Source organism: Ochotona princeps, chromosome 2 (assembly GCF_030435755.1).
Source record: "Ochotona princeps isolate mOchPri1 chromosome 2, mOchPri1.hap1, whole genome shotgun sequence".
NCBI lineage: Eukaryota > Metazoa > Chordata > Mammalia > Lagomorpha > Ochotonidae > Ochotona > Ochotona princeps.
Window position 1 is genome coordinate 119,479,432 of NC_080833.1, and position 17,607 is coordinate 119,497,038.

At 50.3% G+C, this 17,607-nt stretch overlaps 1 protein-coding gene across 3 annotated transcripts in view; it reads left to right on the forward strand.

The window, feature by feature from the left end:
• Window positions 1-17,071, forward strand: part of UCK2 (uridine-cytidine kinase 2) — an 85,097-nt gene extending 68,026 nt beyond the window's left edge. For all 3 annotated transcript variants that reach the window (XM_058660573.1, XM_058660572.1, XM_004589147.2), the window contains exons 2-7: window positions 6,426-6,585; window positions 7,292-7,388; window positions 8,462-8,604; window positions 13,547-13,644; window positions 15,536-15,584; window positions 16,638-17,071. In XM_058660573.1, the coding sequence (XP_058516556.1) occupies window positions 8,556-8,604; window positions 13,547-13,644; window positions 15,536-15,584; window positions 16,638-16,777 (336 nt within the window). In that variant the 5' untranslated portion in view covers window positions 6,426-6,585; window positions 7,292-7,388; window positions 8,462-8,555 and the 3' untranslated portion in view covers window positions 16,778-17,071. The remainder of the gene's footprint in view (window positions 1-6,425; window positions 6,586-7,291; window positions 7,389-8,461; window positions 8,605-13,546; window positions 13,645-15,535; window positions 15,585-16,637) is intronic.
• Window positions 17,072-17,607: the final 536 nt, after the last annotated feature.

Below are 17,607 nucleotides of genomic sequence, written 5' to 3' on the forward strand. Positions count from 1 at the left end.
TTTATGCAAATTGAAACTGTCTTCACTCAGTAATGCGTATTTCCTCCTTCCCCTATTTCCTGGCAGCCTCCATCCAACTTTCTAAGAATGACTACTCATGCACTAGTTAAGTGGAATCCTACCAGGATTGTCTTATTGCTCCTATAATTAAGTCTCAGTCCACCTGCAACAATTACACCCTCTCTAGTTTTTCGCTTTCTAAAGGCTCATCATTCTTAAAGGAACAAGGTGACACCTTGAAACTTTATTTCATCCATATGAAGAGGTGGCAAAATAGAAAAAAAAAAAAAAGGAAACCTAAAGGATATCTAAAGAAGTGGGAATTAGACAACAAACAGAATATTCACTCATGGCAGAATGGGACCCACAAAGATCTTTGCTCAGAGACCACTACTTTCAGTCCCTATTTACCTACTATCCAGACGTGGAAGTTCTTTTTTTTTAAAATTCTTAATTGTTTTTATTTCTGAAGATTTTTACATAGTTGATTAGGAGGATTAGGATCAAGGGCTACAGAAGGTGAGAGAGATCACCACTTCCACATTCTATTTTTTTTTCCTTCCTGTATCTAGAGGAAAGAAATGCCTCTGCACCCAGGGATGGAGGGCAGCCACCTGACACCACCAATGTGGGGCATGCTCTGAGGGTCTTGCTCATGAGGTTTTGATAGTTCGATGGTTTGGAATTACTGCCAATCTTGCCACTCCAAGCACGATGAAATCTCTAGAATCCACTGGTTGACATAGTCCACCTTAGAGTGTCCGTTTGCCCAGTTATTCACTGTCAACACTTGGCTGGGGTAGCTGATTGATTTGTTCTGTCCTCCGTCCTCTGTTGTGGTACCAGGTGTCCTTTGTGGACTCCAGTGTACTGTCACATCCTCCATGTGCACTGCTCCGGCGAAGCCACTGAGGAGGCCCAGCTCTGACTCATGCATTCCACAGCCAACCCACTAAACCTGCAGTTCTCTCCATGGTTGGGGTTCTGAGTCCAGCAATTCAGTTGGGGGGATCTCCATAGGAAGTTCATCTGAGGTGGTCCCAGGCCTGATTCTTGTGTGTGCTTGCCAATATAGGGTCTAGCACAATCCTTCGCCCCAAATCTGCTTATGCAAATGCTGGTGGTTGCAATTGTTGGGTCAGTTCTGTCTCCAGCCCTATCTTCTATACAAACCAATGGGTGTAGGAGCCTAGCCCGATCCTGCCCACCACAGTTGGCCTTCATGACACTAGTGGGGGCGACCCACAATAACCCCCACCAGGCTCGCCCCCTACCCTGGTTCCCAGGCTTGCCAGTATGTACAGCAGACTGGTCCAGTCTGTCCCACATCCCATTAGGGTCTCATACATGTCAGTGGTCATTGAAGCCTAGTTCAATCTGACTAGCCCCACTGTGTGCTCACACATGTGCCGGCAGTGCCACTCTCTGTCTAGCCATGCCTGCTCTAGTCCTGGTAGGTGTGACAGCATAGCCCAGCATGACCTGCACTCCAATCTGGTTTCTGCACTTGCTGGTCAGCTAAGGTTTGCTTGGCCCTGCCTGGTCCGCCATTCTCCAAAACCAACCCACACATTAACCAATACTTGGAGCTGCCTTGCCTAGTCTGCCTGACTACTAGGCCAGGACCATGTGCTCATCAGTGGGAACTATGACTGTGGGAGAGTTTCCCAAGTTCCCCCACGCTGCTCATTCATAGACCCAAATCTCATACATGCCAGTGGGTGCTAGGCCCTTGCCCAGCATAATCTGCTGCTCCATCTTTGCCTTGTATTAGCTGGTGATTATTGTGGCCTGGCCCACCCCACCCCTTGTTTTAAGATGCACATGTGGGAGCTGCAGCCTAGACATGCCCAGACTATTCTCTGTCCCTGTACCCATGAGTGTTGATAGGTAGCACGATCACACCTAGCTCAGCCCATCACCTCCCCAGCTTTTGAGCTAACCAGCAGGACTTGCATTTCCACAGGGTTTGGCCCACACATCCCTCACAGAATCTACCCACAGACCTGGTTCTCGTGCGTGCTAGTTAGTGTCATGGCCCTGTCTAATGTGAACCATCCCCTGTTCCGACTTTCAGTCAGGTACTGGGATTTAGTTTTGCTAGACAGCCCCCAACCCTAGCTTTAGTGTGTACTGGTGTGTGGTGGTCAGCAATGTTCTATGTTAACAAGCCCAACTCCAGATTCCCATGTGGGCTGGTGCATGAGTCTGAACCATACAGATCTTCCAGTCTCTCCCCTCCAAACCACCAGGTCTCAGTCCCCTTGCTTAACTGCCAGTACAGTGGCCCTGTTGTTGAGTGTCCCTCAGGATTCATTCTCATCTACCCACATGGTGGCCTTTTCCTTGGATGTCCCTAGGCAGTAATTCCAGACCCCGAAGACCCCAGAGCTTGCTGCCAGGTGGCCAGCAGGCAAAGCCTGGCTCCATTGGCTCTTTGGTCATCTACCAGCCCAGGATCCTCCCAATGCTTGGCAGTGGGGACGGGAAGCTAGGATCCTTAGCAGGAAGTCTGGCTCAGCATGGGTTCTTCCAGCCACAGCTATGTGACTGGGAGATTCAGACACACGCACCTCTGAGCAGACTTAACTGGACTCTGCCATGGCAGTGCTTAAGTGTTCTTCAAAATACCATGAGTAAAGAAATGACTTAAATTACACATAACTTTAGAGGCAAATTTATTTTACTTGTTCACGCGGTATGATGCTTGTTGGTGTTACAGCTTTTTTTCTGGGTTGTGATTTCTTACATTCTACTGCAGAAGTGAGGACCATGCGGTTGTGGGGCCCCTTTTCCTTAATAGAGAGCACAGCAGCTGCAATTTCCACAGAGGGGCTGGAATGGTGCACTTGCTGTGGGGCCAGCCAGCTACTAGGTAGTCGGCTACAGTGCTAGTAATTGGCGGTGGTGTGACTGTCGGCAAAGCTGGGTGATGTGACTTTCGTATGTACTTTTCCAGAAGTGATGAGGTTGCAGTGCATATGAACAGTATTTCCTGAGTTTTCAGTGTGAATGGGAAAATACTATGTTTTGAATATACAAAATAGATTACATGTCTAGAAGAAGTTCTGCTAGTGAAGGTTAGAGACTTTACTCTCCTAGAGCCTTAGGGTATAAGAAACATAGATCAAGAGTCAGGGACTGAAGTTGGGAGCTTGGAACTCAGCTGCTTGCACGGCCACCACAGCCTCCCAGGGTCTGCAGCAGCAGGAATATGGACGGGAGCTGGTGCCAGCCACTGTGATGTGGGATGCAAGTGTCTTAGCTGGCATCCTAACCACCAAGACAAATGCCACTCCGTATATTCATTTTGAATTAGGTGGTGTGCAAGCTTTGCCTTGTTCCCAGAGAAAATCTGTAGCCTAGAAAGTAGGTTTTAAGTACTTTTCCAAGGTAACATGCAAAAGTATGTCAGGCAAAGAAATGATGTTCAAAAAATTGATGATGAACATTTCCATCCACCCCCCCCCCAAAGATCCTGGGTGGGTGTGTGCAGCTCGTACCTCACAGCATGTTGTAGAAACAGCTTCTGGAAGGTTGGCTAGGAAAACAGGAATGGCTGGTGTCCTTATGCTCAGAGCCGTCAAATGATTTTATTTTTTTTATTTTATTATTTTTTTTTATAATCTATTTTATTGTGTTGTTGTTGACAATCTTTACATAGTTAATCACAGTTAAAGAAAGAAAAAGAAAAAAAAAAGGTTCAGGAGGATAGGGAAGAGGGTAATACTATTATGTCCATATTGTTTCCATCTTGTATCTGAGGTAAAGGGGGATATTGAGGGAGAAGCTCCACCCGGTTTCCCGCCCACCCCAAGTCCCGGATGTGGGGCATGCTCTGAGATATGTGCTCGAGTGGTGTTAATAGTTCTCCAGTTATGAATCGCTGCCAGTTTCGCTCGATGAGATCGTCCACTGATTGATATGGTCCATCATAAAGTCTCCGTTTGCCCCATTTTTCGCTGCCAACATATAGCTGAGATGAATGATTGATCTGCTCTGTCTTCTGTCTTTTCTTGATTAGAGTTCTGAGTTCAGCAGTTCGATTGGGGAGATCTCCAAAGAAACTTTGAGGTATTCCCAGACTAGTTTCTTGCATGTTCTAGCAAGCACAGGGCCCGGCACAGTCCATCACCCCGATCAGCTGGTGGTTGCAATTGCTGGGTTGGTTCTGTTTTCAGTCCCGAGTTGCACTGGAACCAATGGGTGTTGCAGTCCAGTCTGGTTCTGCCCAGCACGTACTCGGCCCTCACACTAACCAGTGGGAGCTGCAGCCTAGTTGGGGCGACCCACGATAACCCACACCAGGCCCGCCCCCTACCCTGGTTTGCCAGTATGTGTAGCAGAAGACCAGTCTGTCCCCCATCCCATTTGGCTCTGGCACTTGTCAATGGGTATTAAAGCTTAGTTCTATCTAACCAACTCAACCATCCAGCCCTCACGGGTGTTGTCATCAAATGATTTTAGACTTAAAATATCTTCATGTCTGTCTGGTTAAAATCATTTGGCAAGGGCCCGGCGGCGTAGCCTAGCGGCTAAAGTCCTCACCTTGAAAGCGCCGGGATCCCATATGGATGCCAGTTCTAATCCCGACAGCTCCACGTCCCATACGGCTCCCTGCTTGTGATCTGGGAAAGCAGTCGAGGACGGCCCAAGGCTTTGGGACCCTGTACCCGCATGGGAGACCTGGAAAGAAGTTCCTGGTACCTGGTTTTGGATCGGCGCAGCACTGGCCGTTGCGCTCACTTGGGGAGTGAATCAGTGGACGGAAGATCTTCCTCTCTGTCTCTCCCCATCTCTGTATATCTGACTTTGTAATAAAAATAAAATAAATCTTTCGAAAAAAAATCATTTGGCAAAGTAAGTTCGATTGTAAGGCATCTAAAATTGAGCCCAAGAAATACATCCATTTTTTATAAAACCTCATAGTTAATACCATGGAGACTGAAGTTATGGCTTCTAGAATTTTAATCCTAGCGTATTTTTTTTAATAGTATCAAATTTAAATGAGTTACTTAAAATCCTTGTTTTGAATTATTTTAATATATTTTTTCCTTTATAAAGGAAGGGTATGTGTCATTGGAGAGAAAAATGTAGATGCCTCAAGGGACTTTAAAACTCATGGAAAATTTTGAAAACCATATTATTCATCCATACATTCTTCCTTCCTTACAAAAGATATGTTTTATTTATTTGAAAGGCAGAGTGACAGAGTGGGGAGAGACAGCAAGATGTCCTATCTACTGATTCACTTCTCAACCACATTTTCCAGAGCTGGGCCAAACCGAAGCCAAGAGCCTGGAATTTCAGATAGGTCTCCTTAGTTGAGCCATTATTAGCAGCCTTCCAGACACATTAACAAGTAGCTGGGACTCAAATTGGCTCTCCAGTATGGGATGCATTTTTTTTTTTTAAAGATTTATTCCATTTTTATTACAAAGTCAGATATACTGAGAGGAGGAGAGACAGAGAGGAAGTGGAGCCGCCAGGATTAGAACCAGCGGCCATATGGGATCAAGGCGAGGACCTTAGCCACCAGGCCACGCTGCCGAGCCCATGGGATGCATTTAATGCAAGCAATAAGTAGTTCAGTTTACTGAACCCCAATGGCCACCCCAGCATATGGATTTAAAGTCTTTTTAAATTTGTTTTTATTGTTTCAATTGGAAAGGCAGACTCACAGAGAGAGAAGGAGAGAGAAAACTCTTCCATCTGCCAGTTGAAGCCAGGAGTTAGGAGCTTCTTCCAGGTCTCCCATGCAGATCCAGGATCCCATTCTCCACTGTGTCCCAGGCCATAAGCAGGGATCTGGTTCAGAAGTGGAGCAGCTGGGATATGAACCAGCGCCTATGTGGAATGCTGGTGCCTGCAGACAGAGGACTAGCCAGTTGAGCTGTCACACTGGTCCTGATGTGAAGTCTTCTGGAACAGGCCTCCCTGCTCTTAGTTAGCAGGTGTTGTAGACATTGATGCTCTATGTGTCACTCTGAAGATGAAATGGACTACAGCCAAGAAACCAACAGAAGGGGGGCTAAAGCCTTGATTTTGGTCTCACCCTAACTGAACTCTGTCTGTGACTTTTGATTCGTTCTTGTGTCCCAGGGGTAGTGCAGCTGCCTCCTGACTCCCGGGACCCTCTCCCTGCTTGGTGCTGCCTTTCTTCTCCGACTATACTGGGGAGCAAGCAAGCAGAATCATGCAAATCATGCAATGTCATCTTGTATTGGTGACTCTGCTGTCACTGCAGGTGCCTGACAGGCGTGGCTTGTGCTAAGGAATGGACTCTCGGGGTCCTCACACTGCTGTGTCTCCCCACTGTCCATCCTTCCTGAGCCTCGTAACTCACCTCCTAAACATGTGTTAGCTCAGTGGCCCTACTACCCACAGCCCTGCCTCTTACTCCTCAGTGCTCTCTTTCCACACAGTCCTCCGTCTGTGCCAAGATCGTGCAGCTCCTGGGTCAGAACGAAGTGGACTATCGCCAGAAGCAGGTGGTCATCCTAAGCCAGGACAGCTTCTACCGTGTCCTCACGTCCGAGCAGAAGGCCAAGGCCCTCAAGGGCCAGTTCAACTTTGATCACCCGGGTGAGTAAGTGGATGAGTGGGTCAGTGAGTGAGTGAGTGAGTGTGTGTGTGTGTGTGTGTGTGTGTGTGGACGTGATAGGCTGGTGGGGGGAATCTTTTAGTCCTGCTCATGAGGAAGCTGCTTTGCTTTTCTGGAGCCATCTCAATGTATATAATAAGGACGTCATAACTAACTCCGAGGACCATGGGGGGACTTGTGGGAGAGGGGTTTTGAAATGCTCCGTGTGGTGCTTAGCTCCTGTCTTACTGAGTCTGCATTTGAGCCAGACGCTACATGGAGTACACACACCCTTGTCTGGGTGCTCGGTCTGACCATGATGCATGCGTGCACTGTGTGGGTGCAGCCCACTGGAGGGCAAACAGGCAGAGAGCTAGCCATCTTGGGGGTCTCCCCGGCAGCTTGGATCAGTACTCCTTTTCGCTGGTTTGGGTTTTTCTCTTGGTGGTTTAGCATGGCGCCTATACAACATACCCGCCAGCTCTGATTCTGCTCTCCAGGCTGATGGATACCTGTGCCAGGGCAGCAGCTGAAGTCCCAGGCAGGAGAGAGCTGCCTGAGGCCAGGGATGGGATGGCAGAGGAGAAGAGCTTGGCTTCTCTGGGGGTGCGGTAGGGGGTTTATAGGTGGGTGGGGATGCCAGGCCAGGGCCGTAAGAGAGCGCAGTTTAAAGCTGAGGACTGTCTGTAATGGCGTGTTTTCCTCCAGATGCCTTTGACAATGAACTCATCTTTAAGACACTCAAAGAAATTACAGAAGGAAAAACGGTCCAGATTCCCGTGTACGACTTTGTCTCCCATTCCCGGTAGGTAAGCGGTTCAGGAGCAGGGATTGCAACCACTTGCAGCCCAGAATGTTCCTAGCCTGTGCTGTACCCGTTTCCCCATCCTGTGTATTAGCCTTCTACCCTGGCTCTGTGCAAAGGCCCCACTGCAGTGAGTTTCAGAGCGGTGGCTGCACTGCAGGTGGCACGTTGGGCGAGTATATCCAGGCACTTCCTGGAACTGCCCAGCCATCATGTTTTGTTAATTCTAAAGGAAGGGATCATGACTGGGGCTTGGGTGAAGAACCACATGTTTATTCTGTTAACATCTCCGAGTTGCTGTTTCTGGAATGTGCAAGGAGATGGGGCAGAAGAGGGCCAGGAAGATGAACAAAGAAAACTGTTCTTTCTGCTCCCATGGCTCACTTGGGCATGGACCCAGTTGGTAAGGTGCAAGAGTTTAAGGGCATTGCATTCTGCTGTCAGAATTCATGGTTGCCTCCACGAGGCATGCCACCCCTTCTCCAGTGGACCTCATGTTCCTGTGACCCTGACTGGGAATGGAATGATGCTTAACCCACTGTACCCCAGTGCCAGCCCCTGTGCTAGAGACCAGACCCTGCCTGTCAGAGCCATTGCTTATCTACTCATCAAGTTGCTCACTGTCCCCACCTTAGTATCTGCCTTGGAGGCACTGATAAGGACAGCTGCCCTGAGGGGTCCTGACCCATGACCTTGACACTGGCCTGTGGTACAGTCAGATCAGACACAACTAAGTCTTTACTTCCACACAGATGCTCTCTCTGTCATGTCTCCTCTTGGTCAAAGCCTGGAGGACTTTATCCCAGTGTCTCTTCTTTTCCTCCCTTCTTCAATTGGCCTTAGGACTTGTGGGGAGAGAATTGAGCTTCTGCATTTAAATGGTCACATTATGAGGGCTTTTCTGGAGAGGAACGCTGGCCCTGTCTGCTTTGAGGCCAGAGCTCAGGAGAACTGGTCGCAGGCACCCCCTTTGTCCGTATTGGGAACTCTTTTCTTTTTTGGCACTTAGAGGGCATGGAGGGCTCTCTAAGGCCTTTGGCCCCAGCTGGCCCTCACGTGCCCTCTGCCTGCAGGAAGGAGGAGACGGTTACCGTCTACCCTGCCGACGTGGTGCTCTTTGAAGGAATCCTGGCCTTCTACTCCCAGGAGGTCCGAGACCTGTTCCAGATGAAGCTGTTCGTGGACACAGATGCCGACACCCGGCTCTCCCGCAGAGGTGTGTTCTCCAGGCTGCAGGTTGCTGCGGGACTTGTGGTAGGGGAGCCTGTGGTGGACCCTGAACCTGAAGTGCATGCGTGTGCCTTCCCTGAGGTTGCCTTGTGGCCCAGCCCAGCCCAGTCCCAGGATATCCTCGTGCCCAAACTTTGATGACATTTGAGAAGGGATTAGTCACTTAACTGTTTTTGTTAAGGCCTGTGAGGTCACTGAGATAAAATAAGAACTTGACATTCTGGTTTTGCTGGGAAAAAAGTTTGGCATAATGCTTCAGTGCCTTGTGATTCCTCCCTCCCCCCCCCCCCCCCCCCCGACCTGCTATAAAGACATCAAAATCAAAATGCCTTGATTTGGGGAACTAGCTGTAGGGCATCTGGGGACAGGAGCCCACTGTGCTTGCAGTGCCGGGCAGCTCATCTTCCCAGCCTACTTCCCTAGGCCTGCCTGTGGAAGGGCTTTCATCTTCCTGAGAGCTTGGAGGAGGCTTTGCCAGCGAGCAGCCCCAATCCTTCTGTAGGCCTTTGTGAGTTGTGCGCCTGTGCCCTGCTGAGCCTATACCTGGTGCTTGCCCAAAGGTGCAAGCACTCAGGCTGGGGAGCCGGCCTGTGAATTCAGTAGGGTCTACTTCTTAAGCGATCCAGAGGCTTCATGGTGGGAGTGGGTGGGGGAGGTGGACGCAAGGCAAGGGGGTGTGGACAGAAGTGGCTGGGATATGCAGAAGGCTGTTTGGGGAAAGTGCTGTGAAGTGGGTCAGGGCCAGGCTGAGGCAGGGTAGAGCTTCCACAGGGTTTTGAGTGGGGCAAGTGGAGTGACCACTGCCCTGTGCCGGACTATTATTGTGGCAGAGGAGACATGAGTGAAGACAGACTCGAGTCCAGGTGACCATTTCTCGGGCCATGAGATGTGTCTGCAGTGGTCTGTGTCCGTACTGTCCTCACAGAGGCTCCTCTGGGAGCTGGCAGAGCAGACAGGAACCCGTCCTGGAGGTTGCCCTCCCTGTGGTCATAAATGAATCGGGGGTGGGGACAGGCCGTGACTGTGAGTGAGTGCTGTGAAGGCCTGTGGTTTAGTCCCAGAGGGTCTGTGACATCTCAGGCTTGAGTTTCTTTGTGGGAAACATGAACGGCACAGGCCTTTCGGGGACGGGGTTGGTGGGGAAGACTCTAGATGAGCAAAAGTGCGTTCATCTTTGAATAAGGGACGCCCCTTCCCATGGTCTGGCTTGTCCCTTTCCCCCCTACCCCAGCGGTATCATCCCCAGGTTGGTGTGCTCAGTGTCCCTATTCATTGCCAAGTTTAGGAAGCATCGGAAACAGTACATTTCGCAGCCCAGGGAGCTAGGCTGAGGTCCCACTTCCTAGAAATATGACCCTGGGCAAGTGGCGTGTTAGCCTCTTTGTGTCTCACTTCCCTGCCGGGCCATCTCCAACGTAGATAAGCTGCCAGGTGGAATGGGCAGTGTTTGCGTGGCAGATAAGGAATCTGCTTCTGGCGGAAGCCACCCGTGTCTGCTGATTTGCCACTGGAACTTGTCAGGGCCTGCGGAGCTGTGCCAGTACTTGCTTGTCCAGCAGGAGGGCCCAGAGAATCAGAACCACGTCAGGAGTAGTGGAAAGTCAGTGAGTCATGTTCTGTAGATACACAGAACATGCCTGACCCCGTTTCTCAACCCGGGAACCATAGAAACATTGGGGGTAATCCCCAGGGTGATGGGACTCTCCGGTGGTGGGGGGGGTTCTGAGGGTCAGGTCTGGCAGTCACTACCTTCCCTAGTGGTATCTTGTCACCTCCCCCCACAAGTCGCTCCGCTACGCACTGTTTACACAGATCCCTTCTCTCTCCACATAGGGCAGGAAGTATGACTGGCATGCACTTGGAGATGTGCAGGATGAGGGAACGGGGTGGGTTCGTCAGGAGCAGCTGTTGAACTTGAGAGCGTTCCTAGAGACGTGAGTTGCTCCAGGATTTCAGCCATCTGTCACCCTCCTGGGTGTGGGACTGTCGCAGGAGAGGGTTCTGCTCTTGAGCAGTGGGCCTTTGAGGGGTCCCTCCTTGCACTGTGAGGATTTAGCTTCCATTTGCCCTTCACCCTGCCCTGCCCTTGGCCGTGCGAATGGAGTGGGGCTCAGGAGTGCTTAGCACCGCCGATGACTGCTCCCCTCTGTGTCATTCTTTGTGTCCAGGTCACATAGAATTAAGTTTGCAGCGGCCTTGGGAATGTTTGGTCTGTTCTTTTACTGTGGGGCACACGTTTGGAATCTTCCTCTGTGTTTTCAGTTTCTTCTGCAGTTGTCCTTGGGCCTGGGCTGACCAGAAGGAGCACTGCTGTGTTTGGAAGGGCTGAAGCCAAAAGCCAGGCGAGGGATGCTGTTGCCCGTAGCTGCTTGCCCTTGTCTCCCTTCTCAGAAAGGGCCTGTGCTGGTGCAGCAAGCGTACTGTCTTCTGAGTGAGGATGGGGGAGCTGCTTTGTGCCCTCTGCGTACCACTTGCGCCATGATCTTGTTCAGGCTTTGCCCTGGGCTTGGCCACTCTTTGCTGGCTGTGTCTGAAGGGCAGTGCCTTTCAGTCCAGAAAACTGGCAGGTGCCGTGTTGTTCTTGGCTCAAGAAGGGGTCCCAGGGTGCTTGGTGAGGTTACTGTCTCAAGCTTTGGGGAGCAGAGATGGGCAGTGACATTTGCTTTTTGTGTGTTCCCTCTGGTGGGCAGCCTTCTGACCCATTTTCTGTGTCCTTTTCCTAAGGGGAAACTTGCCCGCTTCCTTATTTGTTTTTCCTGCTGTCATGGTGTTTGTGTCCCCTCCTGGGCCACAGTACCACCTCGCCTGCTGCTCTGTAGGACTTGGGGTTCAGTCTGCTGCCTGGGCAGCTGAGCCTGTCCTGCCTTCCTGCCTGAAATCACAGCTGCTGTGCTGCCACTCTGCCACTCTGGTGCGTCACAGAGGGAAGTGTCTCACAGAAACACGTGGGCAAGGAACACTTGCTGTGTTCTGCTCCTTGTGCGGAAGAGTGTTGTGCCCCCCTCCCTGTGTCCCTGCATAGGAATCTCCTGTTGTTGTCCCCATGCTACAACTAAGGAAATTGAGATTCAAAGAGGGTAAGTAACTTGCCCAGGCTCACAGAGGAGGAGTTACTGAGGTCAGAATTCACATCCATGTCAGTGCCTCCCACAGCACGTAGGACCAGAAGCAGGGTTTGGGCTGTACGGTAGGGTTCCCCTAGGGTTCCACCCGATTCTAACCAGTGACATAACAGAAGAAGCCACCAGGTCTGCCAGGCACAGGGAAGCCAGCAGCTGGCACTGAGGCCACATCAGGGCCAGAGGAAGGGAGAAGTTCGTGTGAAAGAGTAGGTGCGTGCCTAGAGAACGGCAAAGGTCCCCCCAGTGCCAAATCCTTCAGAAGTTGTGTGAAAAAGCACGCCCTGTAAAACAAACTTGGCATTGGGCTATTTGCAGGGAAGTGAGTGCTGCCCAAGTGGCGTGTGTGTGTGCGCGTGCTTTGACCCCAGCCCTGATACCCTTCTAATCTGGCTTCCTTTTTCCCTGACCTTTCTTTGGAAGCATGTGGAGGACTGGAGGCTGCATTCTGTGTATTTTGGTTACGTGCGCCAGAGCTTGGAGGACTTCTGGGTGCTGGCCACGTGGCAGCTCCTTAGGCCTCCCTGCTGCCTGAGCATTCCCAGCCAATCCCTATGTGGCAGTGCAGCAGAAAGCCGTTTCCTGGCCAGGCGGGGCTGGGCACGTAGGGCAGGCAGTTGGGAAGTCCTGGCACATTAGGGACTAGCCGAGCGTTTTATTACCAGGACGCTTGACAAGCTGCCTTGAAATTCAGAATGCGGTGGCTCTCTGGAATGTGGACTCCCCGGCACTTTTCTAGCCTGCTGATCTTGTAAACTTACGTCAACACTCTCTCTCCTTCCCCATCCCTAAGTGCGTGTGTGGGCATGCGCACGTGCGGTATTGGAAACCGCTGCTTTCCAGAAAATTCACAGCTGTTCCCGGGTGTTTGCTGATGGAGAGCTGATAGTTACACTGGAGTCTGATAGCCAAGAAATGGTTGCGATTGAGCCGACCGAAGGGCCATTGCCAATGGCCGTGGGTGGATCTGGTAACCTTTGCAGGTGGTGGTGAAAGACTTGGTGGATGACGTCAGCCGTGAGAGGCCATTTTGATTGAGGGCACCTCCGTACATATCAGCTCCTAGGGAGAAACCGAGGCTGTAAGAGCTTAATGTGGCGTGGCACCATCGGGATTCACCACTTGATCTGTTTGTTCGTTTCTGCCCTCTATTAAGAAAGAAAAATAAAACGGGTGATAAGTCCCTGAGTAAACCTGTCCAGGAAGATGGTTCACCCAGGCTTCTTCATAGTCACAACTCATAGTTTCCTAGTGTACCATTTTCTGTTCTTAACAATGTGGCTTTTCCTGCTTGCAAACCCATGTGCGTGGGGTGGTGGGCCTCGCTACCGCCACGGGCCACCCCGCCTCCCTTCCCCGGTGTTGCAAGGACTGTGGGTGGGATCCGGGCTTAGCAAGTCTTCAGACTTCCGAGCACAGGTAAGCACGGGAGACAGCAGGAACCCCCACCACCTGTCTGGCCTCCACTGCTTCCTGTTGTCCCCCCACCTTTTTTTATTTTTTTAACCTTCCTCCTCCTTTTTATTGTGAAATCACATTTTTTTATTGGAGTCAAATTCAATTAGAGACAAGAAGACTGTTGATCCTGCCCAGGCAACGTTTCGTTTCGAAGAACATTTTTGTCACAGCAGAATCTGACTCCAGTAAAACGAGAAGCATGGAACTCTTTGTTTCTGTAGCTGCTGCTGCTGAGCTGCCCGGTGGCAGGTCGCTCGGGACGCTGGCTCAGGAAACATCCCGAATACTTGCGAGGGGCGGGCATGCTGGCTCCTGCGCCGTTCTTGACCCCTGCTTCTCCTTGTCTTGCAGTATTAAGGGACATCAGTGAACGAGGGCGGGACCTGGAGCAGATCCTCTCTCAGTACATTACATTCGTCAAGCCCGCCTTCGAGGAGTTCTGCTTACCAGTGAGTTGTTTTTGTTTTGTTGGCCCTGAGTATAGGTTCTAGGGTAGAACCAAGCACATGGAGGCCTTTTCATGGCCCTCCACAGAGCTCTGATGCAGGGAGCCACAGATAACGCAGTTTGGCACTTGTCTTTGGCCCCAGAGAAGTCATGCTGGACACAGGCTTCCTTACTAAAGCCCTGGCATGGACTTCACGCGTCTCCTTGTAGTCCTACCCACGGTGGTGGCTGGGAATTCTCTAGGAGGGTCGCTTTCAGAGAGAGAAGTGAGGAAGGAGGGCTGAGCCCCTCCACTTTTAGTGAAACAGAGCTCTCAGCCTGGGAGACAGCTTCCACTTCCTGGGGAATGGACAGAAAGGTTCAGGTGCGGGGAAGCCCGCTGGAGATCAAAGCATGTAGTGTAGTAAGGTTGTCAGAGAGGAGGCCATGCTGATGGCCTCATTTCAAAAGCGAGTCCTACACCCCAGTCATTGTGTCTTCTGCAGCTTGGCCACACGATGATTAGATCCCTCAATTAAATTAAACTCCAAAGAGGATTTGAGGGCAGGGCGGGCGAGTTTGGGACTTGTTCTTGGATAAGGTCCTCTGGGGAGCCTGCCATTTGGGAAGGCCTTGGGAACAGGTTCAGAGTTAAGCTGGGTGTGGGGAATTTTTCTTAACAAACAACAGTCTTAACAATTAACTTTTTTTCTTTTTCCTCTTTTGGAAAAATGTATTCCCAACCTGCCTTTGTTTCTTTACATCAAGTTGTATTTCAGATCAGATACAGGTAAATTTTGAGTTTGCTGAATAACCTTGAGGTCCCCACTCATTGCCCTGGAGAGGGTTGGGTTACGAGATTAGGTTTCTGGGAAGAGGCCAGAGAGTGCCGAGGAGCTGGGAGATCCCGTGTTCCTTTCTGTGATCCATTTCTCTCCCAAGGACGTGCCTGCTCTAACTTGATAACACAATGGGAGTTTATTACTAGACAGTGAATAGAATTAACTGCCAACTTCCTGCCATCTGACTTAGTTATAGTGGAGTTCAAAGTTCTAGACAGACACTTTGTGGGTGATTTCCGTTGATGAGTTTGTTCAGGCTGGATGTGGGCCTGTTGCAACAGCTACAGCATGGTGGAGGCACAGGGAGAAGCCTGTGCACCTTATGTTTGTGTTGCATTGTATCTAGGCAATGCTTTTGAACTGAGGTCGTATGCTAGGACATGGGCACTTTTAAAATGGTCCACAAAATCTAAGATCATTAAAAATGAAAGGAATATGACTAATGGTGCACTTTATAAAAAAAAAACTTGACATGGTGTAATAATAGGCCGTGGCACTGGCCATGGGTGTGGACAGCTTTCCTGTGCCCGGGAGTCGGTGCTACCACATCTCAGCCCGAGCATGAAGGTCCAAGGTGAACTGCTCCACTTTCACATTTGGACTTTTCTAATCCAAGTTTTTCTCAATAGCGACAAAAAAAGCATGTACTTCAAAGACCAAATGTCCTTTGTGCAGGCCATAAGCAGAGACAGACATTGCTAACAAGAACTTAAGCAAAAGTGGGTTTATTATCATTGAGAGCAGATGAATATATATTTTTGAATTAGCCACCTAATTGATTCGCTTCCTTCGTTGGTACAGAAAAGCCCTCATTCCTTGTTTGTTGTTTATCCCTTTTTCCTCGCTTCTTTCTCCCATTATTTTCCAGCTAAATAAGGTCCCTTTTGGGTTCCTGAAATCTCTAGATGCCTCAACCATGAAATGGCAGACACTATCCTATTGGAAGCCTCTTGCCTTGCCCTCTGGGTTGGTAGCAGGAAGACTGGCACTTTCCCATGATCCCTTGGAGGAGGAGTTCAGGCCAGTTTAACCTCTGAATTTCCCCTTTAATATCTTGTGCTTTTCTCCATAGACGAAGAAATATGCCGATGTGATTATTCCTAGAGGTGCAGATAATCTCGGTGAGTGAGTCCGGGTGGGGTGCCATCCCTTGGTATGAAATCTCTGCCCGTTGTTAGTCCTACTCTGGAGCCAGTGTGGACAATACAGCAGGTCCCTTCAGTGGTGTTTGAACCCTGAGCAGGATGGCACCATTGCGTTAGTTGCTGACTGTGTATACCTGTGGGTGAGGAGAAGCGTGCTTACATGCTTCACGCTGCAGGGCCGCCGACCACCTGCTGCCGTCACCTTCTAATGATATTTGGGAGCTTTGCCTCTGAGGCTGTTGCAAAAGCAGCTTTCCTCCTTAATCTCATTTAGGATGATTTGCAGTCATTCACAGCCCCAGTGCAGTCATCATCCAGAAAACTTGCCATTGACACATTCTCTCTCAACCTTGACATGTACCTCAACTCTTCCGGTTTTCCTGACACATCTTTAGGATGTATGCCCATTAGTCATTAGACTAGTCCTGAACATGGGCACATCCTTCACTTCCTCACAAATGAGATGTTTGTGTGATCACGAGGAGTGCTGTGTCACATCAGAAAAGACTGGGTGTTTCTTCCATTTTGGGGAGATGTTAGCATTGATTGCTTGGTTGAGGCGTTGAATTTATCTCTGAGGACAACAGAGAGGAGGGATGGGTGGGTGTGTGTGGGGGGGGAATGTCTTCCAGGGGATTGCTTATCATAGTGGAAGGATCTCCTGACCAGTGTTGTCAGAGCCGTAGCCAGGCCTTGGGCCTGCGAAATGTTGGTGGACTGTTTTCTCCAAGCACTAACTCTCGATCCTCTGCTGCTAAGAAGCCCATTCATTAAGGGCTGATGAATGCCAGGTATTGTCCACCTTGCTCCTTTGCACTCTGCCGCGAGAGGAAGGTTGTTACCCGGCCAGAGGTTCTGGGAAGTGAAATGGCTTGGCCTCACATACGTGGCAGGCAACTTCCTTGGAAGTCTTGACCTTGGTTCTCGCGTGTGTGACAGACCCAGATAGCAGCCACAGCCCCTGTACTTGCTCTCACGCCTCCGTCCCTCCCTCCCCCGTCCCTAACACTGCTGGTCTCTGCCCCACAGTGGCCATCAACCTCATCGTCCAGCACATCCAGGACATCCTTAACGGAGGACTCTCCAAACGGCAGACCAACGGCTGTCTCAATGGCTACACTCCTTCACGCAAGAGGCAGGCGTCAGAGTCCAGCAGCCGGCCGCATTGACCCCTGCTTCCTTCAGAGCCCAGCCTCTCTCTCCAGGAGACAGAGGAGGGGTCGGGAGGCGCTGTTCATCTGTACATACCGTTTCCTATGACATTACTATATTTAAGAAAACACCATGGAGAGGAAATGCCTTTGACTTTTTTTTTTCTTTTGCTTTTTGTACTTTGGAACGGCGAAACGAAAACAGAACTTGACCCTGAGCTTAAATGACGAACTGTGCCAACTACTACTGGTGATGCCTAATTATGACTCCAACGTGTAACCAGTTATAAATACATATATATATATATAAAAGGATCTATTTTTGTGTAAATGTACAAATACTGTAAAGCTGTTTGCCGTAAGTATTTTGCAGGAGGGCCTGTAATGAGTGTTTGGGGTCTGGAGTTGGAATTCCTCCAAGGGGAAACAGCCTCATGTGTTGTAGGTGGGGCGGAGTCCGGCACCTGCAGGGTGTGTGCAAGGAGGAGGGTGGCTAGCCCCGGGTTCCTGGAAATGATCCGGAATGGGGTTTGAAGCCCTTGACCTGTTCCCTTCCCATCAGAGGCCCACCCTTCCCCCCACTCCTCGCCATGGAGCTGGATATGCGAGTGTGAGAGACTCCTGTCTTTTATTTTAGTTTAGTTTATTTTGGTTTAAATTAGTTAAGATCAACTCAAAGAGTCAAACTCAGGGAAGAAGCCTATTGAGAATAGCCTGAGCCTGCCTTGCCACCTGCCACCTGCCTCTGGCTGCTGGGATGGCCCCAGGGCCCCCTCCTCACTGCCTCTCCTGCCGGGTCAGGGATCTCACAGGGTCACCTTGTGAGTGCAGTGGGGTAGCAGCACCTT